This window comes from Passer domesticus, chromosome 5 (assembly GCF_036417665.1).
Source record: "Passer domesticus isolate bPasDom1 chromosome 5, bPasDom1.hap1, whole genome shotgun sequence".
Lineage (NCBI taxonomy): Eukaryota > Metazoa > Chordata > Aves > Passeriformes > Passeridae > Passer > Passer domesticus.
The window spans coordinates 45,897,161-45,911,401 of NC_087478.1; the positions used below are offsets into that span (position 1 = coordinate 45,897,161).

Below are 14,241 nucleotides of genomic sequence, written 5' to 3' on the forward strand. Positions count from 1 at the left end.
GTCACGCAGAGAGTTCGTTCGTATTTCCTCTCACTTTCCCCATTGTTCTGGGCGCAGAGGAAATGCCACGCTCGGAATCCAGGGACAGATGCTGCAGTGTATCAGCATTTCCACTGAGAGCACGCCCAGACAGACTTCCCAGAGACAGAGGGGAAAAAAAATTCATAATTCATACTTCAAAAATTCATACTAGCGATTATCATAAACAGGAAAACAATGTAGGGCAATGACAGCTCTTTTCTCTCTTCCCATCACTAGTGCTTCAAAATGTTTCATACCAACGCATCCGAAGCACTTAATTTTTTCTCTATATGCTAAACGATCTAAGTTTATACATATTATAGCCTTTTTGAGGCTGGGGAGCTCATTTTGCCTGTTCTTTCACAGCTGTAGAAGGTATGAACTGGGAACAGCATCAAGCGCTGCCGAAGCCACACAGCGCTGAGTGCAGGCCCAGGCTGGGCCGCTCGGGGTTACCGCCGGGCGGGGAGCCGGGCAGCCTTCCCCACAGCCACTTCAGGGTGTCCCTGTCCCTGTCCCAGGAGAGGCGCCTGGGGATCCGCAGTTCTCCCTTCCCTGGGCACCCCTCGGAGCTGAGGGAGAACCCTCGCGATCCGCTCGGCTCTTCCTCCGGAACTACAACTCCCGTCGCGCCCCGAGGAGGACTACAGCTCCCAGAGTGCTCCGCGCTGCAGCCGGAGGGGACGGGCCAAGATGGCGGCAGGCGAGGAGGAAGGGTCGGCGCCGGAGCCGGAGCAGGAACAGGAACGGGAGGCGGCGGCGGAGGAGCCGCGGAGCTTCAAGGACTTGGTGAGGCTGGACCGTGAGCCGCTGCTGCCCCCGGTGCTCGCTGCCCTGTCCCGAGGAGCAGCGTGCTGCTCCCGGCGCGGATGCGGCCCGGGAGCTGCCCGCGGGGCGGGCACGTGCGGCGCTCCGGGCAGCGCGGCCGGGCCGGGCCGGGCAGGGGCTGCGGGCACTCGGCCGCTGCCCCGCTGCGGTTGGCATTGCTGCTCCCATCGCCGCTCCGCAGCCGGCCGCCGCTGTCTCCAAGTTGTCTTAACTTGAACACGGTGTTTTTTGTTTTCTATGGTCATGGGTCACCCTGAGGTGAAGAGGTAGATGTGTGTGGGGAGGGAAGTTCCTTGTGTAAACTAGGCTAAAACCGACCATATTCTTCCTGTGGCAGTCATCTCTGACAGATTTGGAACAAATCCGATGAAGTTCCTGGTGGTGGTGGGGATCACTGTGAGCAGCCTGCCCTTTTAGAGAGTTGCACTGGGGCCTCGTGTGGTTTGTCTCTGCTAGAGACAAGCTGGCTCTCTTGTGATTTAATTTAGGTCTTTTTGGTGATACCTGTTTCCCTTTTCTCTTGTCGCTAACGTCCAGGGAGTGACAGATGTCCTGTGTGAAGCTTGTGACCAGCTGGGATGGAAGGTGCCAACGAAGATCCAGGTTGAGGCTATTCCAGTGGCTCTCCAAGGTGAGCAGTGTACTTCTTTGGTCCTGAACTGGGGACTGCTCCAGGAGCTCTGTGTGAAGGAATTTTGCTGAGTGGGAAGGATCAGGGATGAGTGCGTCCCAGCTTCTTCATTGTTGAGGATCTCTGTCTAAAAGTAGTTTTCATATTCATTCTGTGTCCTTCCCAGGTGGAGCTTGGAGCACTGGTTTATCCTATAACACAGCCTGCAGTCACAAACTTCAAATGGGCACAAACCTTGTTCCTTGAGTGTTCACTCTTGGTGTGTAGTTCTGACACTCCATGTTAAATAGAATCCTACTGATCATTTGAACTGCTAGTCCACATTGATCATTTTGTTCCTGAAATACTCAGGGATATACAAGGAAGCTCCAGTAGGTTTTGGACTGTGCTGCTTCTGGTAGAGACCTGCAGAGTGTGTTTGTGTATGTGTGTGTGTGTCTGACTGAAAGTGAAGATGCCTTGACTGATTCCTTAGTGTGTATAATTTGCTTTGCTGTGAGCAGTCAACTCTTTGAAATTAGATTTCTGAGGTGAGTAATAATCAAACCACAGTGACTTTCTGTAAGCATTCTGGAATTACAAAAAAATAAATTACTGAATTGAGCAGACATTTCTGCCTCTAGAATTTTTTTAACAAAACCCCCCAGAACACTCTCAAGAGGAAAGGAACAACATAGTGACAGAATGGGAGCAAACTTTCAGTGCCTGCTCTGTCCTGGCATTTAACTTTTGTCAGACTCTTTTACTACACATATAAGATTCTCTTGGGAAAAAAAAAAAAAAAAAACAAACACCAAGGTAAGACTGCATGCCTGAGAAATTGTTTCCAGTGTAAGGTGTGTTGACAGCATGTTCTTCTCGGCTGCATGAGCTCAGGAGGTCATAATGGATGCTATTGATGAATTCCACCCTGTTGCCTGCATTGTTTTGGGGCAAAAGACTTTCTGTCCTACCCTTCCTACTGAAGGAACTGGTTTAGATTGCCCTGTTAATCAATGGCACAATTGTGCTTTGTGAAATGTGAGATTGGTAGTGCTGTTGTCCTGTAGTTTGTGTGACTGAAGTCTCAAACACCAGTCTTTTTCCTTGTAAGCCAAAAAACAAACAACATTTGGACTAGAATAGTGAAGTAGAGTCGTTAAGCTGTAAACTGATGTCAGATTTGAGACATTATAAAGTACCTAAGTTTTGTATGAAACCCTGTATATTAACAGAAATTTAACTAGAAAATAGACTATTGAGACTGCAATCATTGTACAAATAAAATAGCAGTCTAAAAATGCTTCAGAGACATTCTGAAATTCTTTGGTTTGGCCCTTTGTGGGTTGTTTTTTGGGGTTTTTTTTGCCTTCTGTGTGTCTGCCTTTTTTTCTGTCCTTAGGGAGTTCTTATGTTTTGTAGCACAGTGCTTTAAAGTCTTCATTTTCTGTTCTGGATGTGTAACAGTTTTTTGCCCCCTTGCTCCTTCTTGCAGGCAGAGATGTCATTGGACTGGCAGAAACTGGCTCTGGAAAAACAGGAGCCTTTGCTTTGCCAATTCTCCAAGCACTGCTGGAAACACCTCAGCGATTATTTGCTCTTGTGCTCACACCAACAAGGGAGCTGGCCTTCCAGATCTCTGAGCAGTTTGAAGCTCTTGGATCCTCCATTGGTGTTCAAAGCAGTAAGTAGCTTTTATGGTATTGGGCCAGTTTTTCTGAAGACCAGTTTGTCAGCTTGAGATTGCAAAGATAAAAATAGAGGATTTGTATGAGGGGTTGGAGAAAATGTGAGAAAAGCTTATGCTGCTGGAAAACAGAGATCTGGTATCAGGTTTGAGAAAAAAAGACTGTGTGGTCTTTCCTCATGGAGTGGTCACAGCTCTGTTGCTTTCTATGTCTAAATAGTTAAAGGTGGGTGTAGAAGAGAATGTTCTCAATAATGGTTTGTGTCCAGTGAAATTGCAAAGAGCTCCCTGATATGGTGTGATGTAGTTTAATCTTCCTTTCAGACTGTCTGTATTGATTCTTTAGATAATCTCTCAAAAAAAACTTTGTGGGTATTTTTAGAATGCCTAGATTTTTGCAGCTGAGTTAAACAGTAAGGAAGAGATTTCTGCCTGTAGCTCTTCAGCTGTGAAAATAAAATACTTGTGACCAGTAAAGAATTAATTGGATGGCTTAAGAAGCCTAGGAAGGCCAGATATGCTAAAATAAAATAAATTCTCATAACAATAAGTAGCTTTTCATTTGTACAGAATTGCTGTGGGTGGTGGGCAGTCAGAGTAAACACTGCAGTGCCGGGGTGGGCTGGTGCTACACCGAGGGATTCACTCTGCTGTGTTTGTCCTGCAGCGGTTATTGTGGGTGGAATTGACAGCATGTCTCAGTCTCTGGCCTTAGCCAAGAAACCACACGTTATAATTGGTAAGTTGATGTGCTGGGGATGTGAAGTGTGAATATTATCCAACTGCAGCTAACCAAAGGAAGGAGAGTACATCCTTCATTTGTGTTTTGTCCCAAGCTCTGAGTACTGGCTTGTTAATGTTTCTAAAGCGTCCACCAGTAACTTTGTTGCTACAAGCTCATTCCAAGGCATTCCTGCTAGACCTAGAGTGCTTTCGGCTTGTTTTTTCATTCTCCTTAAGTATTTGAAATGCTGGTCTCATCCTTTGCAGTACAGCTTGTCTACAGTCTCTTTTGTGTCACTTCTTTTAGGACATTCTTCAGAGAGTCTGACTCCATTAGTCTTATTTCAAAACACTCTCTGAAGATACTCTATGAAAGAATTATTCCCACAAAAAGCAATCTTTACTTTTCCTGGACAAAATATCCCATTTCTGTAATGGACAGCTGTCTTGCCTGTTTGGATCCTTTCCTCTGCTTTCATTCTGAATTTGCTCTCGTTGTGCTGTTGGTAGCAACCCCTGGCCGTCTGGTTGATCATCTGGAGAACACAAAGGGCTTCAACTTACGGGCTCTGAAGTTCCTGGTGATGGATGAGGCTGACCGGATTCTTAACATGGATTTCGAGACAGAGGTAGGGATCTGCTAAAAGATGAGTTTGGAACAGATGAGTCCCTTTAAAATCGCTTCCTGCGGGCACATGGGAAACACTGAGCTGTTCTGTAGAAATTAGTAGTAAATTGTAACCAAGATCTAATAATTACACACGAGTCTGTGGTGGGATTACAACATAGCAGAGTTCTGCAGAGCTCTGCCAAGGCAGTAGGAGGCAATTTTGTCTCCAAAATCCTCTGGTGTCTCTGGAGTGCCTGATGTACAATGTAGTTAGTGTGGAAAACAATCACACATTCCTGCAGAAACATTGCCTGATATTTGCACTGTTGTTGGACTTTTGGAGTTCACACTGCCTAATTGTCAACAAGATATCAGCCTACACCTTCCCTTTAGAAGAAAAAAATTTGTTCTTACTGTATGTTTACACATGCATTACTCTTCATGTGGATGATCTTTATATTTGTGGAAGGTTTGTGTTTTGCTTGCTTGTAGTATTTAGTATTTCCATTTCCTTATTTTTTTACAGGTGGATAAGATATTAAAAGTGATTCCTCGAGACAGGAAGACATTCCTGTTTTCTGCCACCATGACCAAGAAGGTGGGAGCAGACTAATCTGTTTTAAGTCTCCTTTTATCAGGCTAGCCTCTTGACTAGACTGTATTAATACAATTTTCTGACAAGATCTCTGTCCAACTACATTTCATTGATCTTACCAGGTTCAAAAACTCCAGCGTGCTGCTCTGAAGAATCCCGTGAAATGTGCTGTTTCTTCCAAGTATCAGACAGTTGAAAAGCTACAGCAGTACTACATTTTCATCCCCTCCAAATTCAAGGTAATGGCACTTCTGTTTCTTCTCTCTTACTGTCTTTTCTTGTTCCCACATCTGTCCAGTATCTTGTCGTTTTCTGAGTCCTAGACTTGATGTTGCACATGTGATTATCTCTAAGGTGTTTTGACTTCTCTCTTTGTTTCTTTACAGGACAGCTACCTGGTTTATATCTTGAATGAACTGGCTGGTAACTCTTTCATGATATTCTGTAGTACATGTAACAATACTCAGAGGACTGCTCTGCTGCTCCGCAACCTGGGGTTCACTGCCATTCCCCTCCACGGGCAGATGAGCCAGGTATGGGCATGAACCCTCAGAACAGAGTAGGCAGGGGGCCTGGGGCTTGGGAAGTGGGCTGCACCATACTGAGTCACACCTGCCTTGCAGGAGGAATATTTCACAGCTAGTGGACTGGACTGATCCATAGAAATTTACCTAATGTGAATGCTGCTGCTGATTCTGTAATATTTAAAAAAGAAATTAGAGAAGTGAAATTTTTGAGTAGTTTATCCCTCGGTTATTTTGTGCCAGTATCTTATCAAGAGGATATTAACTAGAAACTAGAATGAGTGTTATTCTCTCATTCTCTTTTCATCCTTTTTCCAGAATAAACGTTTGGGCTCTCTAAACAAGTTCAAGGCAAAGGCACGTTCTATTCTGCTGGCTACTGATGTTGCAAGCAGAGGTCTGGACATCCCACATGTGGATGTGGTGATAAACTTTGATATTCCTACTCACTCTAAGGTAAGCCTGTCTGTGTGCCACCTGAGAGCTTCTGGTCACTGGGAGCAGGTGGACAAAGGAACAGAGACATCGTTTCTCTGTTCTGCTGACTGGCAGCCTAATTCATGATTTTGTACATTGAAAGGTGTAGTTCAGCCTCTGCTATTGAGTTGGTATCTCTGTTTGCATGGTCTCATGGTCTGGGTCGTAGAAGTGATCCTGTAAGTGAAGAGGAGAAGTAAGGAATGCTCTGTGTCTTTGCATTTCTGCTCAGACTGTATGTTTTTCCCTTTTACATTAAAGGGCTTTGAAAACAATTTTAACATATTCCTAGTTTCATGTAGTCATCTCTGTGTCCACGATCCAGGTCTGCCTTCATATTTTAAGCTGTGTTAAAAAAAAAAATAAATTCTGTGATTATGACATTGAAAAAGCATTTGGTTAAGAAAGGTGTCCTTAATATGTCTCACCTTCATATCACAAAAGTACAGCAAAAGGAAAAGAAAGTAAGTTACCAACTCTCTGTATGGAAAGTATGGGGTTATCTCAGGGATGTGACTGTTTCCCAGCTTAGTTCCAGAAAGCATAGCCTTAACCTGCACTTCAGGAATTGCTGTTGTTGCTTACAATGATTAAAGATACTGTGCCTTGCAAACAGAAGAAAGCATGGCAGGTCTTTTGAAGACACTCCTTTTGTAAAGGCACAAAAGTAAGAAAAAAACCCAGTGGGGGCAGCAGCTTGAATGGTGTTATTATGGTCTTCATGCTCTTTTTCTCATCTAACCCAGAGAACAGATCCTTTCTTACAATCCTCTCTCTGTAAGTCCTCTATGGAGAAGGGAGTATTTTAATTTCTATAATGTAGTATAAACCCTGGAAAACAGCCTAGAACCATATTGACCAAAGATGCTCAATAGATCAGACTCTTCTAAACTATTCTCAATCATCCTCTCTTTGACCATGCTTACCAAGTTTTAGTCTACTTGCCAGAGAGTTTCTCTGGAAGATGAGCTATGCAGAGCACTAGATTCCAAGACTGAAAATGCAGGCATGGGGTCACTGTGAATATTAGCTTTGCAACAAAGTGATAGTGAGTTTTAGCTTTCCAAGGAAGTGAGAGTGAAGTCTTGGCAAAGGTCATGTATTGCAACTTTTATCCTGCAGTCTGAAATAATTGGATTTGGTCTTCTCATTTAGAAAGAGAAGGAATTCAAATGTTAAAAGTGAAGTTGTGCCTCCACTTAGGCTCTTCTCAAAATCTGATGCTGTGCACTGTCCCGAACATTTAATGCTGGCAGTATGTTCTTCACATTCTCTTGTTCTTTCCTAAAGAGAAAATATATAGGCTGATCTGCCATAAGATCTGTTCTGTGTTTGGTGAACATGTATTATTGCTTATTGAGAAAATTCTTTCCAGGATTACATTCATCGTGTTGGGAGAACAGCTCGAGCTGGGAGATCTGGCAAATCTATCACCTTTGTCACACAGTAAGTGATAAAATTTAACAGACTTATTCTTTCCAGCTGTGTTTCAGAGCAGAAAATATCTGACCTTATCCTGGGTGAGAATAAAATACTAATTTTCATTTTGAAAATGAAAATTGGTATTTTATTCTCACCCTGTTGGTGCCAGTTGGTTTTATTTAATTAAAGGGGAGTGAATTCAAAGCGCAGGGTGGGGAGGGAGGAAAGTCTAGAAAAATTCTAGAAGCAGGCATTCTTTGAGCAGAACAGTTTATAACTGGACTATACAATATATTATATATTTTTTAAAATATATAATGCAGGTTAAGTAACTTTGGGGGTGTTTCATAAACACTGAAGTATTTGTCTAAAAAGAAAATCTTTACCAAGTACTGCTGAGCAGAGATGGGATGAGCTGCATAAATCAGAGAAGCCATGCCGAAAGGCATCATTTGGATGCAGCTGAGCTGCTTGTGAGACCATCAGCACAAACCAACAGTACCTGTGGGCTGGAGATAAGGGCTGAAGTGTGTGTGGTGACAGCTGAGGCCCCTCAGGAGGGCTGATTGAAGCTGGTGCCTTGTCTTGCCTCAGGTATGATGTAGAGCTGTTCCAGCGCATCGAACACCTGATTGGCAAGAAGCTGCCAGCATTCCCCATGCAAGAGGAAGAAGTCATGATGCTGACAGAGCGTGTGGCTGAGGCCCAGAGGATTGCTCGAATGGTGGGTGCTGACTTTTTGACCCTGTCCTTGCTGTTGTTGTGTGAATTTCTTCAGTGCCAATCTCTGGGTCCATCTGTTGATTGCATTGCAGGAGCTGCGGGAGCAGGGGGAGAAGAAGCGATCGCGGAACGATGATGATGACACAGAAGAGGCTATTGGTGTCAGGAATAAGGTGGCAGGAGGGAAAAAGAAGAAAAGGAAAGCCTTCTAGTTTGGTATTTGAACAGACGTTTTTATTTTTCGCTTTTTATGGCTGTCTGAGCTATCAAAAACAGTCTACCAAGCCATCTCCAGTGGATTTTTTTCAGAACTACATGTGAAATTTGGCAGTCCCTGAGGAAAAAAAAGCCTGCTTTTCTTCGCCAGCTACAGATGGAGCTTGGCCCATGTTGGTACCATGGTAGCAGTTTTCCTTTCAGGGACACCGTCAGAGACCATCACCTCTGGCCTGGAAGCAGCTGTGGTCTGGCCCTGCTCATTTTACTATGAAGTGCAGCATGAGTGCAGGTTTTGCACTGCTGCAGCCTGTCCCACTATCCAATCTCACTGAGTGCATCTGGAGTCAGATCTGTCAGAAGAAAGAGGAAAAAGTTTAAAAGAAGTGACAGTTTTCACAGCACAGCTGTGATGCCCTTGCCTTGGTGAAGGGATGTGTTACATTGAGAACTCAAAATATATTTTGCTTAATTTTAAAGCTACCTGGTTTTCCTTGTCTTGTCACTGACCTGTTTTGGTCGCTTTGTGTATCAGCTCTGCCAGAAGGTTTTCTTCTTGGGTCAATCCTAGCAATTCAGATGTGACATCAGTGCCTGAGATTTGTCAGCTGAAGAGTGGTCCAGCACAGAGAGAACAAACTTCAGCAGGATGAAACATTCACTGCCTGGAATTAGATCCAATACCTGCTGATGATTGACACCATCAAGGATAGGTCAGGGTTTGGCGTGGGGTTTTTGTGGCCTATCCTCGTAGTACTTACAAGTGAACACAAGAGGGGGGTATTTACCTTGGAAAGCAACTCACCTGTTTTTCTGCACCTCCCAGCTTGTATCCTGGAAAGCTCTTTGTTTCCCTAGGCAGGGAATTTTGTTACTCTTAGGCTGAGTTCCATGCCAGATAAATAGACTTTTGTAAGAATGAGATAAATGTACTTGATATAAAACCAGAAGGTTACTGCTAGTTCTCATTGACAATAAAAATTTTCATACAGGATGTTCCTGTTGGCAGGCAGAGAACAGGGAGAAGCTCCTGCATATGTAAATTTACTGAGAACATGAAAATTTAATTTCCAGCAGAACCATTCATAAACTGGATTTGTGCTACATGAAAAATAATGTTCAAAATAGTCCTTTTTATATTGAAATGGAAAGTAGAAACTATTGCAGTGGTCATTTCACACTGTTAGCATAAATCTAGTATCCACTTGTATGCTAGTCAGAATGCTTTTACACTTTTGTTAGGGGCACAGATTTTGCAAAGAGATGCCAAAAAACCTAGGTCTGTTTATTCATGAGGAACTGAGGTACTCTTTGGAACAAAAAGAATGCCAGTGTTCTCACTCTTTGTTTATGTTGTAGCAGTTTACTTAAATCTCCCAAATATCTTCAAGCTCTAAAATGGTCTTGATTCAGTGGCAGATGGTAAGTGTACAAATCTTGGGTATGGTCACTGCTAAGAGCCTTTGTGTAAAGGAGAAAGGGTGTTTATCTTCCCTGGGTACTAGCACAGAGGGCCAGGGTGAAAGCCCATAAATGAGAACATTTTACAGGGCTCTTTGGTAGCAAACCACACAGATAAGAGGAAACAGCCCTAGAATGCACCAGAGACAGAACAAAATGAATGATAATATGGGTGGAGATGCAAGTGCTTGTTCCCCATGGAGCATGGGAACACACCCAACTGTCCTGCTGGGAGCTTGAACAAAATTCCTTATTCTTTGCAGGCAGAATAGAGTTGGTTCCAGTATAAGCAAAGGAGGCTTAAATCTGAGGGTCCTGGATCCCTGGAAAACCAGTGTTATTCCTAGTTATGTAATGGTTGAGATGCAGAGTCAGTCCTGAACCAATCTTGTAAAGTGATGTGAAGGGCACTTGGACTGCTGGAGGAGGTAGGGCAGAGTCATTTCTTTCACAATTCCTTTCAGGTTGTTGGAGTCTGTAGCATCTCACTGTGTTCTTCCTATTCAGAAGCCTGCAACAGCAGAGGGGATGTCTTGTCCCTTGGTGGAGTCAAAGATTATCCCTCTTTTGCAGTAGCAAGAATATTGGTAGAGAGAAATAGAGCTGCTGCTTGTGAAAGAGTACAGAGCCTCATTGAGAGGAGTGACTAGACAGCTGGCCACCTCCCTTGATTTGGAATGACAAGCTGTAGAAGCACTTGACATTAGAAAAGCAAAGGTCTCACCACACCCACATTCTCACTGGTGCCTCACCTGCCACAGGTATGTGCATTCAGTTTCAACTAAAAATATCTCAACAGGTTGGAGGGGCAGGAAATGGTTTCTTTATTGTGGCTACTCCAGGGGGGCTGGGTCAGAGGGTGTTTTTATAACTGAAGTGTAATAGGGAGTGTCAGGAGATGTATTTGGGCAAAACAGAATTTGCAGCCAGCCTAAAACAAAATCTCTAGCTGATCTGATGAAACATGAGGGGAAAAGAATGAAGTGAGACCTGTCTCTCTCTGAATAAATGTTCAGAAAAAACCAGCACTGGTATGTGTGTGGCTGCATACTTTCGTACAACAACTGCTGCCAGTGTGTTTGTTCAGTCAGGAGGGCTTCTGAGGGGCAGTTCTGAAGCACACCCCTGCACCCTCTGGAGTTTCACACAGCAGGGAGCTGAGTGGAGGATTAACCTTAGCATGACGTAAGGTAGGTTTGGGCTAACACAATTTGTCATATTTTTGTGGTTGAAACTCAGATGAAGTTTCAATGAAAGCTGTGTTCTCAAAAAATGTTCAGTGGGGATGTTTGCAGTTTGAAACAGTTGTGCACTTCCAAAGTCCATCATGAGAAGGTGATTATTTATATATTTGTAATACATATATTAAATTATGCCTTATGGTTTTGATTTTTAGTACTGTGTAGGTGGGTACTTGGGGCAGTAACAAATAGGGATAGAGTGTCTTTCATTTGAATGTTCTAGAGCTAACAGAAGTGGGTCAGCCCTTGTGAGGGGAGAAGTAAAATTAAATATGGATGTTAGTGTGGATAACTAACTTCAAGATAAGTGACAATAGCTGCAAAATAGTAGCAGTCCCTGCAACCACCCAGTGGTCCAGTACAGAAGCTGCATTGAACCGACCCATCTGAAAAGGATTTGGCTGTGTCAGTTGTCAGTGCCTTGCACCTCCTGCCCAGGGGCTGCAAGAGAAGGCATGGGCCAGAAAGCACAGCTGGGAACCAAAGTGGGCAATCCAGGGCCTTCTGTGGCAGCAGCCTGAGCCTAATCTTCTAAAAGTAATGAGGCACACATGAACTGATTCAAGGACCTGACTGCCCACCTGTCCCCTGCCCCCAGAAAGGTAGAGATAACTAAAGAGGGAGAGCTGAATTCCATGACTTTCTAGCAACACCACTAACTTGTGCTGAGAAGAGTCTCAGTTTAGGAGGAATTCTGAGAAGTAATTGGCAATCTGGAAGGCCTTAGTTTACAAATCAGGACTGAAGTGAGTAAAAATTCACAGTGTAACCAAGCACAGAAGAAGGAGAATAACAAAGCTCTTGAACATACCTAAGAAAGAATGGAATTCATTGCATGGCCTGTGAAAGGCACAGGCATGTACCAACCACTCTGGTGATGTATAAATGCGAAGTTGTGGTTGGCCTGCAATGACACGTAAGGAGCTTCTGTAAACATTCAAGTGAGCAATGAATTATTGTAAATGTTGCAGAGTAAATACTGTAAAAATCCAGCTTTGGTGCCAGATGTAGTTTATGTAGTCATTCTGAATTTTTACTCCTTTATGTACTTAGTAGAATTTTCTCTTTTTTTTTTTGGTGGGGGGGGGCAGGGGGAACCCCCAACAATTGCAAACACAGAGAACTGGAATATGAGTTTCTGACAGAATACCAAGATTTGAGGATTTGAGTTGACTCCTGAACTTTCAAAAAAAAAAAAAGGTTGAAAGATATTTACTTAGTTTTCAGATGGCTTTTTTTCATGGTCTGACTAGGAAAGCTCCTTTTGAATAACAACATTTAAAAGGGACAACTAAGGAAGTTTTGTTCCTCTGGCACCTAAGAAATGGAAATGATTACTTGATCTCTGGCCCAAGCATGAATACAGCCATGCCTCCAGTGCTGTATCTCTTCCTGAAGACCTTTCAAATACAGAAACTTAGGGTGATGACAATAACACTTTCTCTCTGCTTCCAAAGCCCCCCCCAGGGCAGCAGTGTTTGCCTTCCTGAGCGTGGTAATTGAGTATCTGTCATGCCATGTCTCGTGGTAGGATGTGCTGGACTGTGCCAAGGTCGTGCCTAGTTGTGCAATAGAAGACACTGGCACTGTGCAGTTTTTAGATGTTGATATTGTAGTTCCTCAGGGAGGGGTGGATGCCTTTGGAGCTTGTTCAACACTTTTTCAGGGAAGCCTGAAGCTGTGTTTCCTAGAGGTTAACACAGAGTAATTTGGCATGCCCAAAGGGAAGAGAACTCTTTACCTTTGCCTGCTCTTCAGGAGGATACTCATTGCAGAAATGTACTTGCTGGTCTGTTGTCTCTCTCTTCAATGAAGTTGGGACAGAGCTCATGTAAAAGGCTTCTGCCTTCCTTTGGGCTTGGTGCTTGTAAAGGGTCCTGAGGAAAGGGAAATGTAATGTGGGCTTCCTATGCAAAAAGTGGGAAAAGTTTTTTCTCGCATCTCACAGACACCATTCTTCTGTCCATCACTTCCTCCTCCCTTTCTGATATTTTCAAGGAAGGTAGGTTTTTTGGCATTTATTCCCATTCGGACTTAAGTCCCCCCCTTAATCCTGCTCAAATTTTTCACTCACAAACATGCCTCTGTGTAAAGGAAAGCAAATAGCAAAACTTGCTCTGCAGGTTATCTGTGTGATATAGATGGAGGACTGCCTGATAAGGGTGAACTGCTTTGGTTATGCAGGCTTCCAGAAAAAAAGGACTCCTTTGTGTGCTTCTCAACATTTGCTTTATTCCATGAATAAAGCTAAAGCATGACATTTATTTGCTTTGATGTAGGAGAAAGTCTTTTGCACAATAAGAGTTGGAGTTACAAAAGTACCTCTTTTCCTGCAGCAGCAGTAAAAGAATCCATGGAGCAAGACTGGGAGAGAACAGAACATGTAGAGGATCATTCAGTTTTATTTAAAGCAATAGAAATTAAGGTACCCCAGAGTCATACATGTAATTGCATATACTTGGTCTTCTGTCTTAACTGTAATTCATTGAAGGGAATTTATAACAGGAAATACCTAGCCTGATCCATCCTTGACATCCTTGGCTTGGTGTATCATCAGCAGGGAAGTAACACTTCAATAATTGAAGTAATCCTTCAATATGTATTCAGAATGATAGATTTGCCACAAGTGAGTGATTTCCTATTACTGCTGCTCATGTGCAAGCTTACAGGCTTGTTAAGCCTCTACCCTGGTGCCTGCCAGAGGCTGTCTTTGGTCATTAAGGATTAGTCTTCTCCAAACACAACAACATGAAGCAGACAGCCTAACAGATTCCTGACAAAGCAGCTTTCCATGCCTGTAGTTGCAGGTTTTGAGATGCTTCTTGGAGATCCTGCAGAGCTTTGAGCTATTTTCCATTGGATACACTCAAGGGATATATATGTATTTTAGTTTAGTCTTCCTCTACCCATTGGTGAGAATTTCTTCAATATTATCTAGGAATCGTGGAGTTGCCTTCCCAATTGTCAAAAAGAGTTTAGATAAAAATGCAAACTTTTAAAAATGAAATAGGCTATTCTCTCCAAAATGGATAACATAGTGAGGAATAGTTCTAAAAGATCTGTGGAAGAAATGTCAGAAACAGATTTTTTACTCTGTTCTCTC

The 14,241-nt window shown here is 43.3% G+C and overlaps 1 protein-coding gene across 1 annotated transcript; it reads left to right on the top strand.

The window, feature by feature from the left end:
- Positions 1–690: 690 nt before the first annotated feature.
- DDX47 (DEAD-box helicase 47) lies at positions 691–8,915 on the top strand. Its single transcript, XM_064419955.1, has 12 exons — positions 691–810; positions 1,387–1,480; positions 2,955–3,143; positions 3,814–3,885; positions 4,380–4,498; positions 5,006–5,077; positions 5,197–5,313; positions 5,461–5,607; positions 5,917–6,054; positions 7,451–7,521; positions 8,092–8,221; positions 8,313–8,915. The coding sequence occupies exons 1-12, from the start codon at positions 715–717 to the stop codon at positions 8,430–8,432; spliced, it is 1,365 nt and encodes a 454-aa protein (XP_064276025.1). The 5' UTR covers positions 691–714; the 3' UTR covers positions 8,433–8,915.
- Positions 8,916–14,241: the final 5,326 nt, after the last annotated feature.